This window comes from Phalangium opilio, unplaced genomic scaffold (genome assembly GCF_054372755.1).
Source record: "Phalangium opilio isolate 3A_F unplaced genomic scaffold, DU_Popi_V2 ptg000002l_1, whole genome shotgun sequence".
NCBI lineage: Eukaryota > Metazoa > Arthropoda > Arachnida > Opiliones > Phalangiidae > Phalangium > Phalangium opilio.
The window spans coordinates 3,177,658-3,195,863 of record NW_028324144.1 but is presented as its reverse complement, the minus strand read 5'-3'; the positions used below and the strand labels follow the sequence as shown (position 1 = coordinate 3,195,863).

The 18,206-nt window shown below is 37.6% G+C and overlaps 2 protein-coding genes across 3 annotated transcripts in view; one reads left to right on the top strand and one right to left on the bottom strand.

Moving 5' to 3' along the window:
• The window catches only part of Megf8 (multiple EGF like domains 8), a 33,986-nt gene extending 20,061 nt beyond the window's left edge, over positions 1-13,925 (top strand). Inside the window, exons 21-32 of one of the 2 annotated variants that reach the window (XM_089840301.1) lie at positions 642-983; positions 1,039-1,448; positions 2,342-2,703; positions 2,769-2,977; positions 3,040-3,304; positions 4,433-4,610; positions 4,688-4,874; positions 5,820-5,981; positions 6,044-6,192; positions 8,707-8,963; positions 9,034-9,296; positions 10,178-13,925. In XM_089840301.1, coding sequence (XP_089696427.1) covers positions 642-983; positions 1,039-1,448; positions 2,342-2,703; positions 2,769-2,977; positions 3,040-3,304; positions 4,433-4,610; positions 4,688-4,874; positions 5,820-5,981; positions 6,044-6,192; positions 8,707-8,963; positions 9,034-9,296; positions 10,178-11,008 — 3,615 coding nt within the window. In that variant the 3' untranslated portion in view covers positions 11,009-13,925. Of the gene's footprint in view, positions 1-641; positions 984-1,038; positions 1,449-2,341; positions 2,704-2,768; positions 2,978-3,039; positions 3,305-4,432; positions 4,611-4,687; positions 4,875-5,819; positions 5,982-6,043; positions 6,193-8,706; positions 8,964-9,033; positions 9,348-10,177 lie in introns of both variants that reach the window. The other variant, XM_089840298.1, reaches the window with a different exon arrangement.
• Positions 13,919-17,513, bottom strand: LOC149718284 (heparan sulfate 2-O-sulfotransferase 1-like). The gene is made up of 7 exons (XM_089840336.1): positions 16,971-17,513; positions 16,618-16,901; positions 16,463-16,548; positions 16,269-16,407; positions 15,799-15,896; positions 15,572-15,729; positions 13,919-15,505 (listed from the first exon to the last, which is right to left on the bottom strand). Exons 1-7 carry the CDS (start codon positions 17,104-17,106, stop codon positions 15,237-15,239), a joined length of 1,170 nt encoding a protein of 389 aa, XP_089696462.1. The 5' UTR covers positions 17,107-17,513; the 3' UTR covers positions 13,919-15,236.
• Positions 17,514-18,206: the final 693 nt, after the last annotated feature.

Sequence of the window (18,206 nt, the reverse complement as noted above, 5' to 3'; positions counted from 1 at the left end):
TGATAATTAGTACATTTAATTAGGCTTAAAACTATCAAGGACTACTGCGCCACCCGGCACTCGCCATTGGTTTAGTGGCGTCTGCTAAATAGAACCACTTACGCGCGTGATCGAGTGGGCTATGCCCTACCTTACCCTTACCTCTCTCAGCCTGTGGGAAAGAATTCAACCAATCCCGTTTGGGCTAAGTGGTGACGCCATTAAACAAAATGGCGACGCAGTAGCCTTTAATAATTAGTACATTTAATTAGTCTTAAAAACTAGCAAGGACTACTGCGCCATCCGCCATTGGTTTAGTGGCGTCTGCTAAATAGAACCTCTTAAGCGCGTGATAGAGTTGGCTATGCCCCACCTCTCAGCCTGTGAGAATTCAACCAATCCCGTTTGGGCTAAATGGTGACGGAATTAAACAAAATGGCGACGCAGTAGTCCTTGATAGTTTTTAAGGCTAGCCTAATTAAATGAGCTAATTATATTGTAATAAGAGATCAATTATTTTAATTTTAGTATTTAATTCCTTTTATATTTAGAATAAGGAAGCCGTTCTTTTCAATTAATCTATAATGTTATGTTTCCTGGATTTTTCCTTAAATTTTCCTTCAAATAACGTTTCGATCACTTAATACACGTTGAATTAATAGTCTGTCCTGGAGATATCGGAACTTGCCGGTCTTACTCTGACGAATGTTGATCGCAGTTTAATTTTAATCGGTGGTTATTCCCCGAGATACGGTTTCCTCGATAAAATATTGGAATACGAAATTGATAAGAATGTTTGGAGGGAAATTAAATGCGAGGGATCGTATCCTGTTGGAATTTACGGTCATACTAGCGTCTATCATAATGATACCTCGTCAATATACGTCTTTGGTGGTTACCTTTATAACGTCGAGAAACCTATAATATCAAATATTCTTTTCGCCTTTCATTTCAAAACTAAAAAATGGTCCCGACTTCCTCCTGATGCCCAAACGAATGAAAGAGTAAGTTAAATTAATTAAGATGGTTTATAAGATTAATTTTAATTAACTTCGATAGCCTCCACCTCGATACTTTCATTCGTCGGTAATTATGGATAATTACATTCTTGTAATGGGTGGAAGAAGCAATAACGTTAGCAACGAACTCTTGGATGATATTTACGTTTATAACGTTAATTGTAATACCTGGGTTGGTTTGCAAGATGTTCGAAATTTTGGTCAAAGAATGTTACCGAGCGCCGGTGCTAGTTCCACTATTATTGGAACGAAAGTTTATATGTTTGGAGGATATAATGGTCAAACTTTGGGACAGTTAATTAGCGTCCATTTACCCAAAGATATCTGTAGACTTTACGCAAATTCGTTGATTGAATGTGTAGCGCATATTGGTTGCAGTTATTGCTCCGTCAGTGAAAAGGGTGATAATAGGACGTCCTGCTTTTCAAGAGATGGACTCGTGCCATCAGGGTAAGTACCGAAGTTATTTTTAGCAGTGTGTATTGTCCAAATTGTGGTTTTGACTTCGGTTCAAATTATTGATAGAAAACTCTATTAGTCGCGACTTGAATTTGTTTTTCAATACAAAATTCGATTAATCGCGTCGGTTAAACGATATGTAGTACAAAATTCGGTTAATCGCGTCGTGAAAACGATATTCAATACAAAATTCGATTAATCGCGTCGTTTAAACGATATTCAATACAAAATTCGGTTAATCGCGTCGTAAGAACGATATTCAATACAAAATTCGACTAATCGCGTCGTGAAAACGATATTCAGTACAAAATTCGATTAATCGCGTTGTGAAAACGATATTTAATACAAAATTCGATTAATCGCGTCGTGAAAACGATATTCAGTACAAAATTCGATTAATCGCGTCGTAAAAACGATATTCAATACAAAATTCGATTAATCGCGTCGTGAAAACGATATTCAATATAAAATTCGATTAATCGCGTCGTGAAAACGATATTTAATACAAAATTCGATTAATCGCGTCGTGAAAACGATATTTAATACAAAATTCGATTAATCGCGTCGTGAAAACGATATTCAATACAAAATTCGATTAATCGCGTTGTGAAAACGATGTTCAATACAAAATTCGATTAATCGCGTCGTAAAAACGATATTCAATACAAAATTCGATTAATCGCGTCGTGAAAACGATATTCAATACAAAATTCGATTAATCGCGTCGTAAGAACGATGTTCAATGCAAAATTCGATTAATTTCGTCGTTTAAACGATATTCAATACAAAATTCGATTAATCGCGTCGTTTAAACGATATTCAATTCAAAATTCGATTAATCGCCTCGAGGAAACGATATTCAACAACAGATGTTGTTTTTATAGATGTTACAATCCCAAAAAAGCATCAAAAGTGACGCAAGGGAGAGCTTGCGAAAGAGATCTATTCGAGAACATCAATTGTTCCAATTATAAAACGTGTTTAGATTGTCTTTCGAGTTTCCCGGTTCATTCCGGCTTTTATAAAGACCCCGTTTGTCAATGGTGCTCCAATTGTCAAGTGGGACATTGCGTCAAATTTAACACGTCATGCGATAAAGAAATGAGTTGCAACGTACCCCAAATCCCCATGAAAAATCTTAGTTACTGTCCCATGAGTCTTTGCGTCGCGTCTGATTGCGAAAAATGTTATTCCGGTAAAAATACCAATTGCAAATGGACGCAAAGAGCCGGAAGATCGACCTCTGGTAAACCAAAATTAAACTTAGTGTCATGAAAGTACGATCGACTTTAATCGCGATTATTTAATCAGGCGATTGGGGTCTAACAGTTCACTCTAAAGTCTCTCATTGGTGCTGCATTTGGAGTACCATTCACGAAATATCAAAATTATATTCTATATCATCGGTAACGGACTGTCCCAAAAAATGCCACGAATATAAGAACTGTTCCTCGTGCCGACGTAGCGTTGGTGCTGAAGGTGGTTGGCACGAATGTTATTGGAGTGAAGCCTTACAAGAGGTTTGTTTCGTTTTAAATTAATTGTAGACGTAATTTGGCCTATTTTTTAATGATATTATTAGTGTTTGTCCCCGAGTTACGAAATGATTCGTTGCGAGGGAGGTAATTGCGGGGCCGTTCTCAAAGACGAAAATTTCAAGTGCCCAATTCCGTGTTGGCAATTTGACCAATCCGCTACTTGCTTAATGAATCCTAATTGCGGATGGTGCGCGTTTGGGGGTGAAAAGGCTGATGGTCGGGGTGTCTGTATGAGCGGAGGGATTTTAGGTCCGACGAAGGGAAGTTGCAAAGATACAAGGATCGATTTGAAAGAAGCGCCTTTACCAAGTAAGTTTAATTTTACTCTCTTTTTTCTTTTGGGTGTTAAAGTTGGTAGTGTGTGTTGTTTTTGACTTTGGTTCGATTACGATTCAAATACTCATTTATTCTCATTGAATTATTATTAAAAATTTCTAATTAAACGTGGATATATCGCCTCTTAAGACAATTAATCGATTAGAAAACATAGTAAATTATTCAATTAATGAATTTTCTAAGAATTGCCTATTTAATTAAAGTGGTAGGCCTAAGGCGTCAGAACTACTTTTAAATACATATGATTTCGTATATCTTTCTAAAACGAAGTATTTTTCGATTAATCGCCGGTTTTAATACTTATAATTAGACCCATAGATTCGATTAATCGATTATTCGCGCTCTCTAATATTGTGAAGGATTGCTGAAACATCGTTTTTGTTTAAAAGTTGGAGCAATCGCTGGTTTTAAAACCCTAAAATTAGACCCGTAGATTTGATTAATCGATTATTCGCCCGCTCTAATATTGTGAAGGATTGCTGTAGTATCATGTTTCCATTAATTCGACCTATAGAAAATGTGCCAGTTTAGTGGGAGTTATCGAACAGAACAAAATTTTACCCATAGATCCGATTAATCGATTATTCGCGCACCCTAAGCTTGAAAGATTGCTGTAGTGTCATGTTTCCATCAATTCGATTTATAGAAAATGTAACAGTTTAGTGGGAACTGGGATTTATCGAACAGAACAAAATTATACCCATAGATCCGATTAATCGATTATTCGCGCCTCCTTATCGTGAAGGATCGCGTAGCATCGTATTTGTTTATAGTTTAAATAATCACTGGTTTCAAAACTTTAAAATTAAACCTGTCCGTTCGATTAATCGATTATTCGCGCACCCTAAGCTTGAAGAATTGCTATAGCATCATGTTTGTATTAATTCGACCTATAGAAAATGTGACAGTTTAGTGGGAGTTATCGTACAGAACAAAATTATACCCACAGATCCGATTAATCGATTATTCGCGCACCTTTATTGTGAAGTATTGCGTAGTAAAATTAAACCCATCCGTTCGATTAATCGATTATTCGCGCACCCTAAGCTTGAAGGATTACTGTAGACTGTAGCATCGTGTTTGTATTAATTCGAACTATAGAAAATGTGACAGTTTGGTGGGAGATATCGAACAGAACAACTTATTGGAACTACCTTACGAAACCAAAGGAAAATGAGTGTTTAAATTTTCACCATAATTGCGATAGCAGTAATCAAGAATGCGTTGATGAGGAAGATGGGTACCGATGCGAATGCAAAGCCAATTATACTTTAGACGGGTATTTATAATTTTTTGGAAATTCTGCGGGCAAAGACGACATGCAAGATCTTTGAAGATTTTTTCAATCCTGTTCAGGGATGCTTGCAAACCAGTTTGTCGGTTAGGTTGCGATCACGGCAATTGTATAGCCCCTGATACCTGCAAATGCCATTTTGGATATGTGGGAAAAAATTGCGCGACTAAATGCAAATGTAATGGACATAGTGACTGCCTCGGGATTAAGAATTTGACAAGTTGTATTCACTGCTACAATAATACCATTGTAAGTATTTTTTAGAGTTTTTCTTCTTTACTTTGGTTCGAATACGATTCGATTAATAAGCCCCCTATTCTAAATTCCATTCGGTTAATCGATTTTTCAATAATTTCTTGATTGCTCGGAAAATCGTCTAATTATCATAGAAAATCGTCTAATTATCATAGAAAATTGTCTAATTATGGTACAAAATTGTCTAATTATCGTGCAAAATCGTTTAATTATCGTACAAAATCGTTTAATTATCGTACAAAATCGTCTAATTATCGTACAAAATCGTCTAATTATCGTGCAAAATCGTTTAATTATCGTACAAAATCGTTTAATTATCGTACAAAATCGTCTAATTATCGTACAAAATTGTCTAATTATCGTGCAAAATCGTTTAATTATCGTACAAAATCGTTTAATTATAGTACAAAATCGTCTAATTATCGTACAAAATCGTCTAATTATCATAGAAAATCGTCTAATTATCGTAGAAAATCGTCTAATTATCATAGAAAATCGTCTAATTATCGTACAAAATCGTCTAATTATCATAGAAAATCGTCTAATTATCGTACAAAATCGTCTAAGCGTACAAAATCGTCTAATTATCGTACAAAATCGTCTAATTATCGTGCAAAATCGTCTAATTATCGTACAAAATGTACAAAATCGTAAAACGATTAATCGATTTAAAAAAGCGGTAAATGATTCCATCAATTTTAATTTTACGATAAGATGTCAGAAATGTATTAGGCATACAAAAGTTGAAGATTACTCGCCTTAATTAATTCACTTCGATTAATCGTACCAAAATTCTTATTGTTTCTGTAATCTCAAATTCGATCACGACCTTGTCAGTTCTATTAATGTATTCGATACAGACTAATGTTCTCGATTACTCGTACAAACTTAATTTGAATTAAGGTTTAGTTCTTAGAAAGTAATTGTAATTCTTGAAAGGGACCTCAATGCGAAAAATGCAAAACACTCTTTGTTGGTGATCCTGTGAAAGGCGAACCTTGCATTCCGTGCAAAGTTCATTGCAATGGACATAGTAATCTTTGTTTAGGACAAGATGTCCTTAATTCAACCTTTTCTGGAAAATCCCATGTATATATCGATGTAAGATAACATGTTTTATAAAAAAGACGCCTAAGGCACAGAGATTGTTGAATAAATGACAGGAAATGAAGATTAAAACTTTAGTCGGAGAAGGATCGAGTCGAGACGCGATATGCTTAAACTGTAAAAACCATACCGAAGGTGATCGCTGCGATGTTTGTACTTCCGGTTACTTTAAAGCCGAGGAGCATATCAAAGATGGTTGTCGATTGTACGTTGACTTATTTTCAATTAAAAGAACTGTAAATAAGGTGTCGGTGGGTGGGAAAAGTTATTTGAAATACGTCATGCAAAGCTAGACACCACGTGACGCGCAGAAGTCGTTGTTTTTCGATAGATTGTAGGGCCAATTCCCCGAAGTTGTTTGAACCACGCCCCTCCAGATTGTAGGGCCAATTCCCCGAAGTTTGTTTGAACCACGCCCCTCCAGATTGTAGCGCCAATTCCCCGAAGTTTGTTTGAACCACGCCCCTCCAGATTGTAGGGCCAATTCCCCGAAGTTTGTTTGAACCACGCCCCTCCAGATTGTAGCGCCAATTCCCCGAAGTTTGTTTGAACCCCGCCCCTCCAGATTGTAGCGCCAATTCCCCGAAGTTTGTTTGAACCACGCCCCTCCAGATTGTAGCGCCAATTCCCCGAAGTTTGTTTGAACCACGCCCCTCCAGATTGTAGCGCCAATTCCCCGAAGTTTGTTTGAACCACGCCCCTCCAGATTGTAGCGCCAATCCCCCGAAGTTTGTTTGAACCACGCCCCTACAGATTGTAGCGCCCATTCCCCGAAGTTTGTTTGAACCACGCCCCTTCAGATTGTAGCGCCAATTCCCCGAAGTTTGTTTGAACCACGCCCCTCCAGATTGTAGCGCCAATTCCCCGAAGTTTGTTTGAACCACGCCCCTCCAGATTGTAGGGCCAATTCCCCGAAGTTTGTTTGAACCACGCCCCTCCAGATTGTAGCGCCAATTCCCCGAAGTTTGTTTGAACCCCGCCCCTCCAGATTGTAGCGCCAATTCCCCGAAGTTTGTTTGAACCACGCCCCTCCAGATTGTAGGGCCAATTCCCCGAAGTTTGTTTGAACCACGCCCCTCCAGATTGTAGCGCCAATTCCCCGAAGTTTGTTTGAACCACGCCCCTCCAGATTGTAGGGCCAATTCCCCGAAGTTTGTTTGAACCACGCCCCTCCAGATTGTAGCGCCAATTCCCCGAAGTTTGTTTGAACCCCGCCCCTCCAGATTGTAGCGCCAATTCCCCGAAGTTTGTTTGAACCACGCCCCTCCAGATTGTAGCGCCAATTCCCCGAAGTTTGTTTGAACCACGCCCCTCCAGATTGTAGCGCCAATTCCCCGAAGTTTGTTTGAACCACGCCCCTCCAGATTGTAGCGCCAATCCCCCGAAGTTTGTTTGAACCACGCCCCTACAGATTGTAGCGCCAATCCCCCGAAGTTTGTTTGAACCACGCCCCTTCAGATTGTAGCGCCAATTCCCCGAAGTTTGTTTGAACCACGCCCCTCCAGATTGTAGCGCCAATCCCCCGAAGTTTGTTTGAACCACGCCCCTACAGATTGTAGCGCCAATCCCCCGAAGTTTGTTTGAACCACGCCCCTACAGATTGTAGCGCCCATTCCCCGAAGTTTGTTTGAACCACGCCCCTCCAGATTGTAGCGCCAATTCCCCGAAGTTTGTTTGAACCACGCCCCTCCAGATTGTAGCGCCAATCCCCCGAAGTTTGTTTGAACCCCGCCCCTCCAGATTGTAGCGCCAATCCCCCGAAGTTTGTTTGAACCACGCCCCTCCAGATTGTAGCGCCAATTCCCCGAAGTTTGTTTGAACCACGCCCCTCCAGATTGTAGCGCCAATTCCCCGAAGTTTGTTTGAACCACGCCCCTCCAGATTGTAGCGCCAATCCCCCGAAGTTTGTTTGAACCCCGCCCCTCCAGATTGTAGCGCCAATTCCCCGAAGTTTGTTTGAACCACGCCCCTCCAGATTGTAGCGCCAATTCCCCGAAGTTTGTTTGAACCACGCCCCTCCAGATTGTAGCGCCAATTCCCCGAAGTTTGTTTGAACCACGCCCCTCCAGATTGTAGCGCCAATCCCCCGAAGTTTGTTTGAACCACGCCCCTCCAGATTGTAGCGCCAATCCCCCGAAGTTTGTTTGAACCACGCCCCTACAGATTGTAGCGCCCATTCCCCGAAGTTTGTTTGAACCACGCCCCTCCAGATTGTAGCGCCAATTCCCCGAAGTTTGTTTGAACCACGCCCCTCCAGATTGTAGCGCCAATACCCCGAAGTTTGTTTGAACCACGCCCCTACAGATTGTAGCGCCAATCCCCCGAAGTTTGTTTGAACCACGCCCCTACAGATTGTAGCGCCCATTCCCCGAAGTTTGTTTGAACCACGCCCCTCCAGATTGTAGCGCCAATTCCCCGAAGTTTGTTTGAACCACGCCCCTCCAGATTGTAGCGCCAATCCCCCGAAGTTTGTTTGAACCACGCCCCTACAGATTGTAGCGCCAATCCCCCGAAGTTTGTTTGAACCACGCCCCTACAGATTGTAGCGCCCATTCCCCGAAGTTTGTTGGAACCACGCCCCTCCTGTGTACTTCAAATCATTTTTAATTAACCATCCTCCAGTGTCTTCTTTACAGTTTCTTTAAAATTATCGTAAAAGGGGTTTGTGGTGGTAATACTGAACTGGAACTGTTTTGGGGGTCAAAATTAATTAATTAAGGTGCGAGTGTCACGGCCACGGAGATACTTGTAACATTCTTAATGGAGAGAATTGCGTTTGCCATAATAATACGGAAAACGAAAAGCAATGTTCCAACAAGATTGGTAAAAACTCCGCGGTACCTTGTTGGAAATTACAATGTTCGAGATGCAAGGAATACTTTATGGGTGTACCTACTGACGGACATCAATGTTATCGACATATGTTCCTCGATAAAGATTACTGTTTTAATCCTCAAGGCTCGGCTAATCCTCAAGGTTCAATTTCATGATATTTTCATCTCTTTAAGTACTTTAAAACCAATGGTACTTGTGGTTTTTTTACCAGAACCTTGCCTGGAACCGTCTTACAGCATTTTACAAACTCGCTCAGCCTTTTTCGCGGTTCAACCGAGATACATGAATGTAAATATACGTATTACGTTGGACGTAGCCATCGGTGGTATCGATTTGTACTTATCCGCCAAAGAGGACACGTTTGTTATTGACGTTAACAAAACTAACGGAGTTAACACTGTCCAAATTGATCAAAAATATACGGTGGAAAGCGTACTTAGGGGTAACGAAGACATACCCGATTGGTTCAAAAAGGTGAGGAAAAGGAAAAGGCAAAGTGATCCAGAAGCCGAGGAATTAATTCAAGTAATTGCTCAGCTAGATGTTTCTTCTTTTATTTATTTTTTTAATCGTGTTATGAAATGTATCTTGTCGAAGTTTTACGCTTCTTTAGCTTGTCCTTTAGTTCGGGTGTGTGTGTGGAAGTTATTTGAATAGTTTGTCCCCGAATCGATTAATCGACTATTTTTTGGTTGGTCAAAAAGTTCTCGATTAATTGAAGAAATATTAATCTAAACAATAATCGATTAATCGCCTCTTAAAACTATAATTCAAAAGCTCGGTAAGTAATTGAATTAATTAATCTTTAAAGAAATATGATGAGATTCATTAAAAGTCAAAATTCGTATTTTTTACGATTAATCGATTAAAATTAAATACTCGACGGATTTGACCCGTTGATTCGATTAATCGATTAAAATTTTAAATACTCGACGGATTTGACCCGATTCGATTAATCGAATAAAATTTTAAATACTCGACTTATTAGACCCGATTTGATTCGATTAATCGATTAAAATTTTAAATATTCGACTTATTAGACCCGATTTGATTCGATTAATCGATTAAAATTTTAAATATTCGACTTATTAGACCCGATTTGATTCGATTAATCGATTAAAATTTTAAATATTCGACGGATTTGACCCGTTGATTCGATTAATCGATTAAAATTTTAAATACTCGACTTATTTAACCCGTTGATTCGATTAATCGATTAAAATTTTTAAATATTCGACGGATTCGACCCGTTCCTTCGATTAATCGATTAGGAACCCTAGAATAATATTCGCGACTATTCGCACACATCCACACTCGCGAATTACATCAGTATTTCTTACTCAAATTAATTTCAGGTGCTATCGTTACAAAATATAACGGAAACCTTTAACGGTAGAACCCCGTTACTATTACGCGAAATTAAAGCGACTGGATTAACTACATACGTCACGTTAAAGAATAAGCACGAATTTTTATTAGTTCGTAGTTTAAAAAATCGTCTAGTAATCACGATACCTCAGGAAGTCCACGATTTACGCACGACCCGTTTCTTTATGGTGCTTCACGGAGTTGGCAGTACCAGTTCGAATATATCTTACGGAAATCTATTTTTTCGTCAAGATCAAACGAGAATCGACCTTTTCGTCTTTTTCTCCGTTTTCTTTTCTTGTTTCTTTCTCTTCCTGGCCATTTGCGTCGTAGTCTGGAAGGTGAAACAAGCTTTAGATATTCGTCAAGCCCGTCGCTTACACGTGGCCGAAATGAAACACATGGCTAGTAGACCTTTCGCTCACGTTTGCGCCGTTATCGAGGACGAACCCGAAGAATTCGAGTTTTTACTTTATTCCCCGATGAACTATCGAAGGAAACCCAAACACTCCAAAGGTGGTGGAGCCAATTATTTTAGTCATCATTTACGCCAATATCATTCGGGACGTGAATCCCCGAGTAAAGGACACATGCACAATTTAGAAGATAAGATTATAGTCAGACCAGTGGCCATGGAACCGACTTACGACGGTGGCGCCGCTGTTTGTACCACTCTGATACAATTACCGGGGGGAATGTCGGCTCCAGTTCGAATATGTCTCGGGTCGTCTTTAGTGACTCTAAGAACTAATTATCATTTTAGTAATAGCGGTATTAGAGCCGTTATGAGACGAAGAGCGAGTCACGTTGTTCTATGACCAAGAAGACGAGTGGCTCCTGTTTAAAAAAAAAAACGACGGCTATAACCGAGCCACACACTCAAAAGGTATGATGTTAATTTTTAACGAGTTTTACCACGCTCAAAACGCGCGTAAAATCTGAATCTAGCTCATTCTGTTCTTCCAAAATATATTTCCACCGCTCCCGATACCGATACCGATACCGATACAAAATGAATCGTGATAAGATATATATATATATATTAGCTACCACCGCCGTTATTTAGTTACTCTCTGATTATTTTAGTTGCCATATCCATTTAATTTTCAAGTCGGAAGTTTATTTTTATTTTTAATGAGCTTACTTAATTAATTAATTAATGACAAGGAGTTGATTTTATCTAAAGGAATTAACTCGCAAACCCCCAATTTATGTTAAGTTACTAAACAAACAAAACTTTCCCGAGAAAGTTCCGAGTTCTTGCCATATTTTAAAAATGAAAACACTATAGATTTCCTGCTCCCCCAAAGTCAGGGTAAAGTAAATGGGATTGTGGGCTTTTATTTAAACCTCTATTATAACATAAACATATATACTATCAATATGATACGATATATTTATCTACGAAACGTTACTTTTTGACACATATTATATCCTCAATATATTTAATATAGTTGTTTTTATTAAAGGGATAGTAGCGTATCATTTCGGTTAAAGTAAGCGGTTTTCGTGGTTTTAAATATGGTGGGTGAAAATGAAAAACCACCATGCCAGTTATCGGTAATGACGTCATAACGGTGTCGCCTTCGGTTGGGTGATGACGTCATAACATTGTCGCCTTCGGTTGGGCGATGACGTCATAACTGTCGTTTTCGGTTGGGCGATGATGTCGTAACTGTGTCGCCTTCTGTTGGGTGATGACGGTATAACGGTGTCGCCTTCGGTTGGGCGATGACGCCACAAGATTGTCGCCTTCGGTTGGGTGATGACGTCAAAAGGATGTCGCCTTCGGTTGGGTGATGACGTCAAAAGGATGTCGCCTTCGGTTGGGTGATGACGTCAAAACGATATCGCCTTCGGTTGGGCGGTGACGTCATAACGGTGTCGCCTTCGGTTGTGTGATGACGTCATAACGGTGTCGCCTTCGGTTGGGCGGTGACGTCATAACGGTGTCGCCTTCGGTTGTGTGATGACGTCATAACGGTGTCGCCTTCGGTTGGGTGATGACGTCATAACGGTGTCGCTTTCTTATGGGTGATGACGTCATAACATTGTCGCCTTCTTGTGGGTGATGACGTTATAACGATGTTACCTTTTGGTGGGTGATGACGTCATAACTGTGTCGCCTTCTGGTGGTTTATGAAGTCATAACTGTGTCGCCTTCTGGTGGTTTATGAAGTCATAACTGTGTCACCTTCTGGTGGTTTATGACGTCATAACTGTGCCACCTGGTGGTTTATGACGTCATAACTGTGTAACCTTCTGATGGTTGATGTCGTCATAATGATGTCGGCTTCTGGTATTATTAATAATCGATTAATACGCTACTATCCCTTTAATGTAATTGCGCTCGTCAAGAGTAAATTACTCTATGGATCCTGAGGCATATCTTAATTAGGGTGTATAGTTTTTAATTAATTAATCACACGTCCCTTTAATTAGAATACTAATTAGCTCTCCTATCCTCTTTCCCATCCTTAAATGTTTTCCCTTTCTAACATAACGTGAAAAAACAAAGAATTTCAAAATTGTCATACCTCCCAAAATAAACAAACAAAAAAGAAATACTTGTAAATGTAGAAATATACGTCCATAATATGTAAAAATATATATAATTATATACAATATAGTATACATAACCATTTTAAAATAGATCTCTAATATTTTTGAGGTTTTTTTTTGTTCCCCAAAACTATGCTAGTCTTATAATATCTGTAGCCAATAGATAACGAAAGGAAATTATTGTTCAAGAATAATATTGTAAATATTTTATTAGGATTTTTTTTTTGAAGACAAACACGTCACGTATTGAGTGTAATATTAATTTTTACACTTCCCCTTCATAAATTAATTAATATGATTAATAGAATCAAAATTATTGAAACTATTAAGTGATAAATTTAATTTAATTTTTTTTGGGAAAGTTAATTTTTAATTAAATAAGCCAAACTTAGCCCTGATATTTTTTAAATTACACTTTTAATCGGGAATAGTTATTTTTAAACAAACGGAAATGAATAGCAGTACAATTTAAAACCCAATTTATGAAAAGCTCCACCACCTCTTTTCTTATTGGATGAACGTCTTCACCGCGAAAAGAAACCACGCCCCCATTGAAAACTTCCCGCCCCTGGAAACTAATATACGCCCCCATTCAAAACTCCCCGCCCCAGAAACTAAGACACGCCCCCACTGAAAACTCCCCCGGAAAATAAGACACGCACCCACTGAAAACTCCCCCGGAAAATAAGTCACGCCCCCACTGAAAACTCCCCATTGAGGAATGTTAGTCTGTTATTCATTCTTGCTTTTAAAATAATGAATTTCTTGTTTTAACTAAATAATATAAATATAAATTTATTTTAATTTTTAATTATTACCAATTTTGGCCACACACTTATTTAAATTAAAATCTCTAATTTAAATGAGATTTAAATAAAAAAAAATATGCAAGAATTTTATAGGGAAATTAAAAACAACTACCAATTGAATACTCTCTTTAATGGCCAATCGTGTTTTGGATCTGATTTAGGAAAAAAATCACGGCGAGATATTGTAGATACGCGTATATAATTTTTGCCGATTGTGGTTACGATGTATAATTATAATTAATTACCAGTTTATGATTATTTTCGCGCTTAAGCAAAAAAATACCAACCTCAGCAAAAAAAAAAAAAAACGAAATAAATATTCTTAATCGAGTGACAAATAAAGAGGAATATATGTTAAAATTTTTATTAGGCTTTTTTTAATTAACAAATTCATATGAAAAACATAAGTTTATGTAGAAACAATACTGAAAAATAGTGTGTTGTTTAATTCTAATACAAAAAATAACTTTACATTACCCCAACAAAAAATTATTAATACTTATTTTACACTATGCTACAACTTTAAAAAACTAAAAACTAATAATAATTATTAGATCTAATTAAAATTAAGGAAGAATAATAATTTTCTTTAAAAATATATAGCTGTACATATTTACCAAAAAATTACCATTTTTGGAGGGAAGAGATGACAACCTGACCAACCACTCATGGTGTTCTAGGTTAAGCCTAATTTAGTTTGATAGGTCAAAGGTCAGGTTGCGGTCTTTTAACACCCCATTTATTTATTTTTTTTTTTACAAGATTATAATATCATAGAAAACTAAGGCCTATTTTATTTTCTGAAAAAGTTAACATTATATGAGGCAAATAGTTTCTTTCCCGCCAAATATTTCCGAAATATAGCTTCTGCCAAAGGAAAACCAATAGGCTTACTCCATTTATAGCTTCTGCCAGGGAGAACCAATAGGCTTACGCCATTTATAGCTTCTGCCGAGAGACGAAATAGGCTTACCACTTTTATAGCTTCTGCCAGGGAGAACCAATAGGCTTACGCCATTTATAGCTTCTGCCACAGGAGAACCAGTAGGGGGTAGAGGTCGCGTATTTTCAAAGAAAATGGCGGGAAAGAGTCGCGGGAAGTAATTTTTTTTTCTAAAATGAATTTCGCAAGTTTTTAAAATTAAATTTCGTTAGTTTGTTAGTTTATTTATTTATTTGAAAGGCAACGTTTTGCAGGAAGTATAAAATAGTGCGCGAATAGTGCACAAGTTTGGTTTTAAAATAGTGTTTTTAAAATATATAGTATCAGTGCCTGTTATATAGTTTGTTTAGTTAGTTTTGGTTAATATTTTTAATTATTATCACACACTCAAAAACTGGCAGTTTATTCATTTTAGAAAATTAGTTATTGCCAAACATTTCTGAGAAGAACTAAACGATGACAACTACCATAAAATAGGTAAGAATGCTTTCTTTTTCACTAAACAGTAAACACTTGTTTTACTTACAGTCAATTAAGCCTTGGTTGGTTCCTTTTTGGCCCTTTTGGGGTCAGGAAAGAAAGAATTAAGTTTAAAATGTTTGGCAATGTATTGTATTGTGTTGATTCATTATTTGTAAAAGATCTTGTTCCATTTTTGTTTGTTTGTTTTTTAAATAAGTCTGAATCTGAAAAGATTTGGAAAGTATCGAAGCGCTCGTGTTTTTTTTTTTGTTAAGTTTGTTTTGAGGAAGTTTGAGAGTTTTCTGTCCGTTTAACGGGAGATTTCGGCCTTATTTTTTCAAACATAAATTGTTGACCTTTATCGGACACTTCACCATCTTTAACGATTAAAGTTCGTTTCTTTATAGCGTGAAAATTATCCAAAACGAATTCGTAAAATTCGTTCTCCATTTGCCATACTTTTGAGGCTTGTATTTTAGTAACAGTTTCTTCAGATGGTTCAACTTTAGAGTATGTTCGTCTTAAATGAGATTTCTTTCCTGCAACAGTTTTAAAACATAACTTTTGACACTTTCTAAAGGATAGTAGACTTGTTTTTTAAATACCTTCCAAAAATTGTTTAGCTGCGCCTTTAAACATTCGTGGTAAAGTCATTTCTAATAAAGTTACAAAATCTTCCAACTCTTCGGTAACTCCAACTAACAAATAATGCTGCAGTAGGTTTCTTTTGGCTTCTGCTAAAGCCCATTCGTTACCCGTAACCCTGTCATCAAATTTTGACACGTTTTAATTTAAACTATAGTTTCATACCCATTTTTTATCTCATAATTACCAACAATCAGCAGCATGGCCACAAAAGAACGGAATCTGTAACCACATACTTTCTGGTTCACAACCCTTCTCTTCTCTTTCAACACATTCGTCAAATGACTAGGGTTTTAAAGGCCACAAAGTTAATTAGTTCGGAATTAAATGCTAAATAGGGAGCTAACAGTTCTGACCCTGAAACGTCACACCCTTCTATCTCTTACTGGAGTTTCATCCCCCCTAAGGGTTGGAAACAGTATTCTACGCGCAACCAGAGAGAGGCTGAGTGACGTCAGACTATCCCTTCCCCCTAGCCAGTAGAGTGCTGTCAGAAGCGCCGGTGTGACGTCACCCTTGCTGTTTTCCCATAAAGAAAAAACGGTAACTGTCATGGCCGCCCATTGCTAAAGGCAGGCTTGTGACGTTTAACCTTGGATCTGACGTCACAACTGACAGCACTCTGTTGTTAGCTCCCTATTGATCCTTAATTCGAACCATTTTATCTCCTTGTTTTCTCCTGACGACATTGGGTCGAAAATTATCACCGTTTCTTAGGAAATAATAATACGATACTAGTCTATCCAAAGGTTTCCTTATTATATTGACGTAAACTGGTTTTTGAGATACACCAAACCTTCGTAATAATCAACAGATTAAGGTTAATTAACGAAGATTAATTATTGTTTTACCTCTCAAAATCTAAATAAGCCATATGACCATGGTATAAGGATGGTTTTTTGGCATTCCATTTAGTAACGTTATAAACAAACCTCGCCTAAATGCGATAAAATATCCGTTAATTGAATTTTTTTAAAAGTATTTTATGATTAATGACGTGTTTAACCTGATCAGACAAGGATAGGACATGTGAATTTTTCGTCACGTTAATATGTAATACGTGAAATTGATTTTTGCCGCATAAGTCATACGCCACACCGACAAAGCTCGTGCTCCCTGTTTTCGGAACTCTATTATAAATCATGACAATGTTTTCTTCAGGGTCTAATTCCCTCCATTCTCTAATAGCCGCGGATTCAGCCATTTTGGCTCGTTCGTTGCTTTGTAATTGTAATTGGGCATTATGGTTTGAATTGATTTCTCGTAGTTGCATTTTAGCCACCGTTTTTGCTACATTTGTAGAAGGTTAGATATAAATGAACAACATATCTTGCGAAGGAAATGATCGAAAATTTATACCTAATTTAAGGCGAGATTCGTCTAATCTTGAAACTTCGGCTTCTAACCGACTATACATGATCATAAATATCACAAAAACGGCTATGCCTAACGCCCCAACATGTTTTGACTGCATCATCCTTCTGCTACAAGTCATTTAAAAGTTCCGATTTGACAACAGCATATTTTAATCTAACTTCGCTGATGGCCTGGACATTATTAATTCCCCTTTAAGGCTTTCAATAGTTGTTCGAAGGGCAAAAGCACGGGCTATCCATTAGGGCCACCCAAATTGTAAATTTTTTTATCTTTTTTTGGCATCTCCCGTTTTCATTTCAATGACGGTTTCGCATTTGCCCGTTCATCATTTTATAAATAAACGTTTCGTTGAAAGAGTTATCGTGTTTCAAAAACCCTTTAAATCAACTTCCAAGTTCCAACAGACGTGATAACGTTTAGAGTAAAAATAAATTGTAAATTATTTATTAATGACTCAAATTGCGGTCCTATCTCTACCCTCTTTCTTTTGACATATTGCGTAGGCGTCCACACACTGATTTGCATCCATTCTGGGTTGACCAATCATAGCTTGCCTTGAAAAAGGCGCCATATTTTGTATTTCACTATCAATGAAAACTGTTTTTGGGAGTAAATAACACGATAAAACCATGATAAAACTGTTAAACTTCATTCTTTCGCACTATTTTATTAATCTAATTAGTTTAAGTACAAGTAGTTAGACTCGTTTTTGTTTTGATTTATGTGTATTTTAACCTCTCAATCCTTGGAGTCTAACATTCCGAAAATCTATTATTTATTACCCTTTTAAATTTTATGACACCATATTGCACTCCCCTTTTTAGTTATTATCATAAGTTTATAAGTGATATGTTCCATAAGTTTGACACTACCTATACTTCGTAATGCTAGAGACTTACAGCTCGAGCTAGTTCGAGAACGACGGAAGCGAGAATTGACTACACGCGGTTTTACAGTCCATCTAGTGACTGCATTACTAACCCTTTGACAGCTCCTCACCAGGCGTCGCTTTACGAGAATCTATGAAGTTTTACCTACGTCACTTCATGACAAGCTCTCAGTAACAAGTGACACACTTACGGAACAATCTTATCAACTTATGATATAACTATGTACTTTATGTTAAAACCATAAGTTTATTAGCTACAGAACTAGTCGTTTAGTAACTAATTAGCTGTTTGTATTCTTGGTGTTGCGTTTCATTTAGACAAGTGTTAT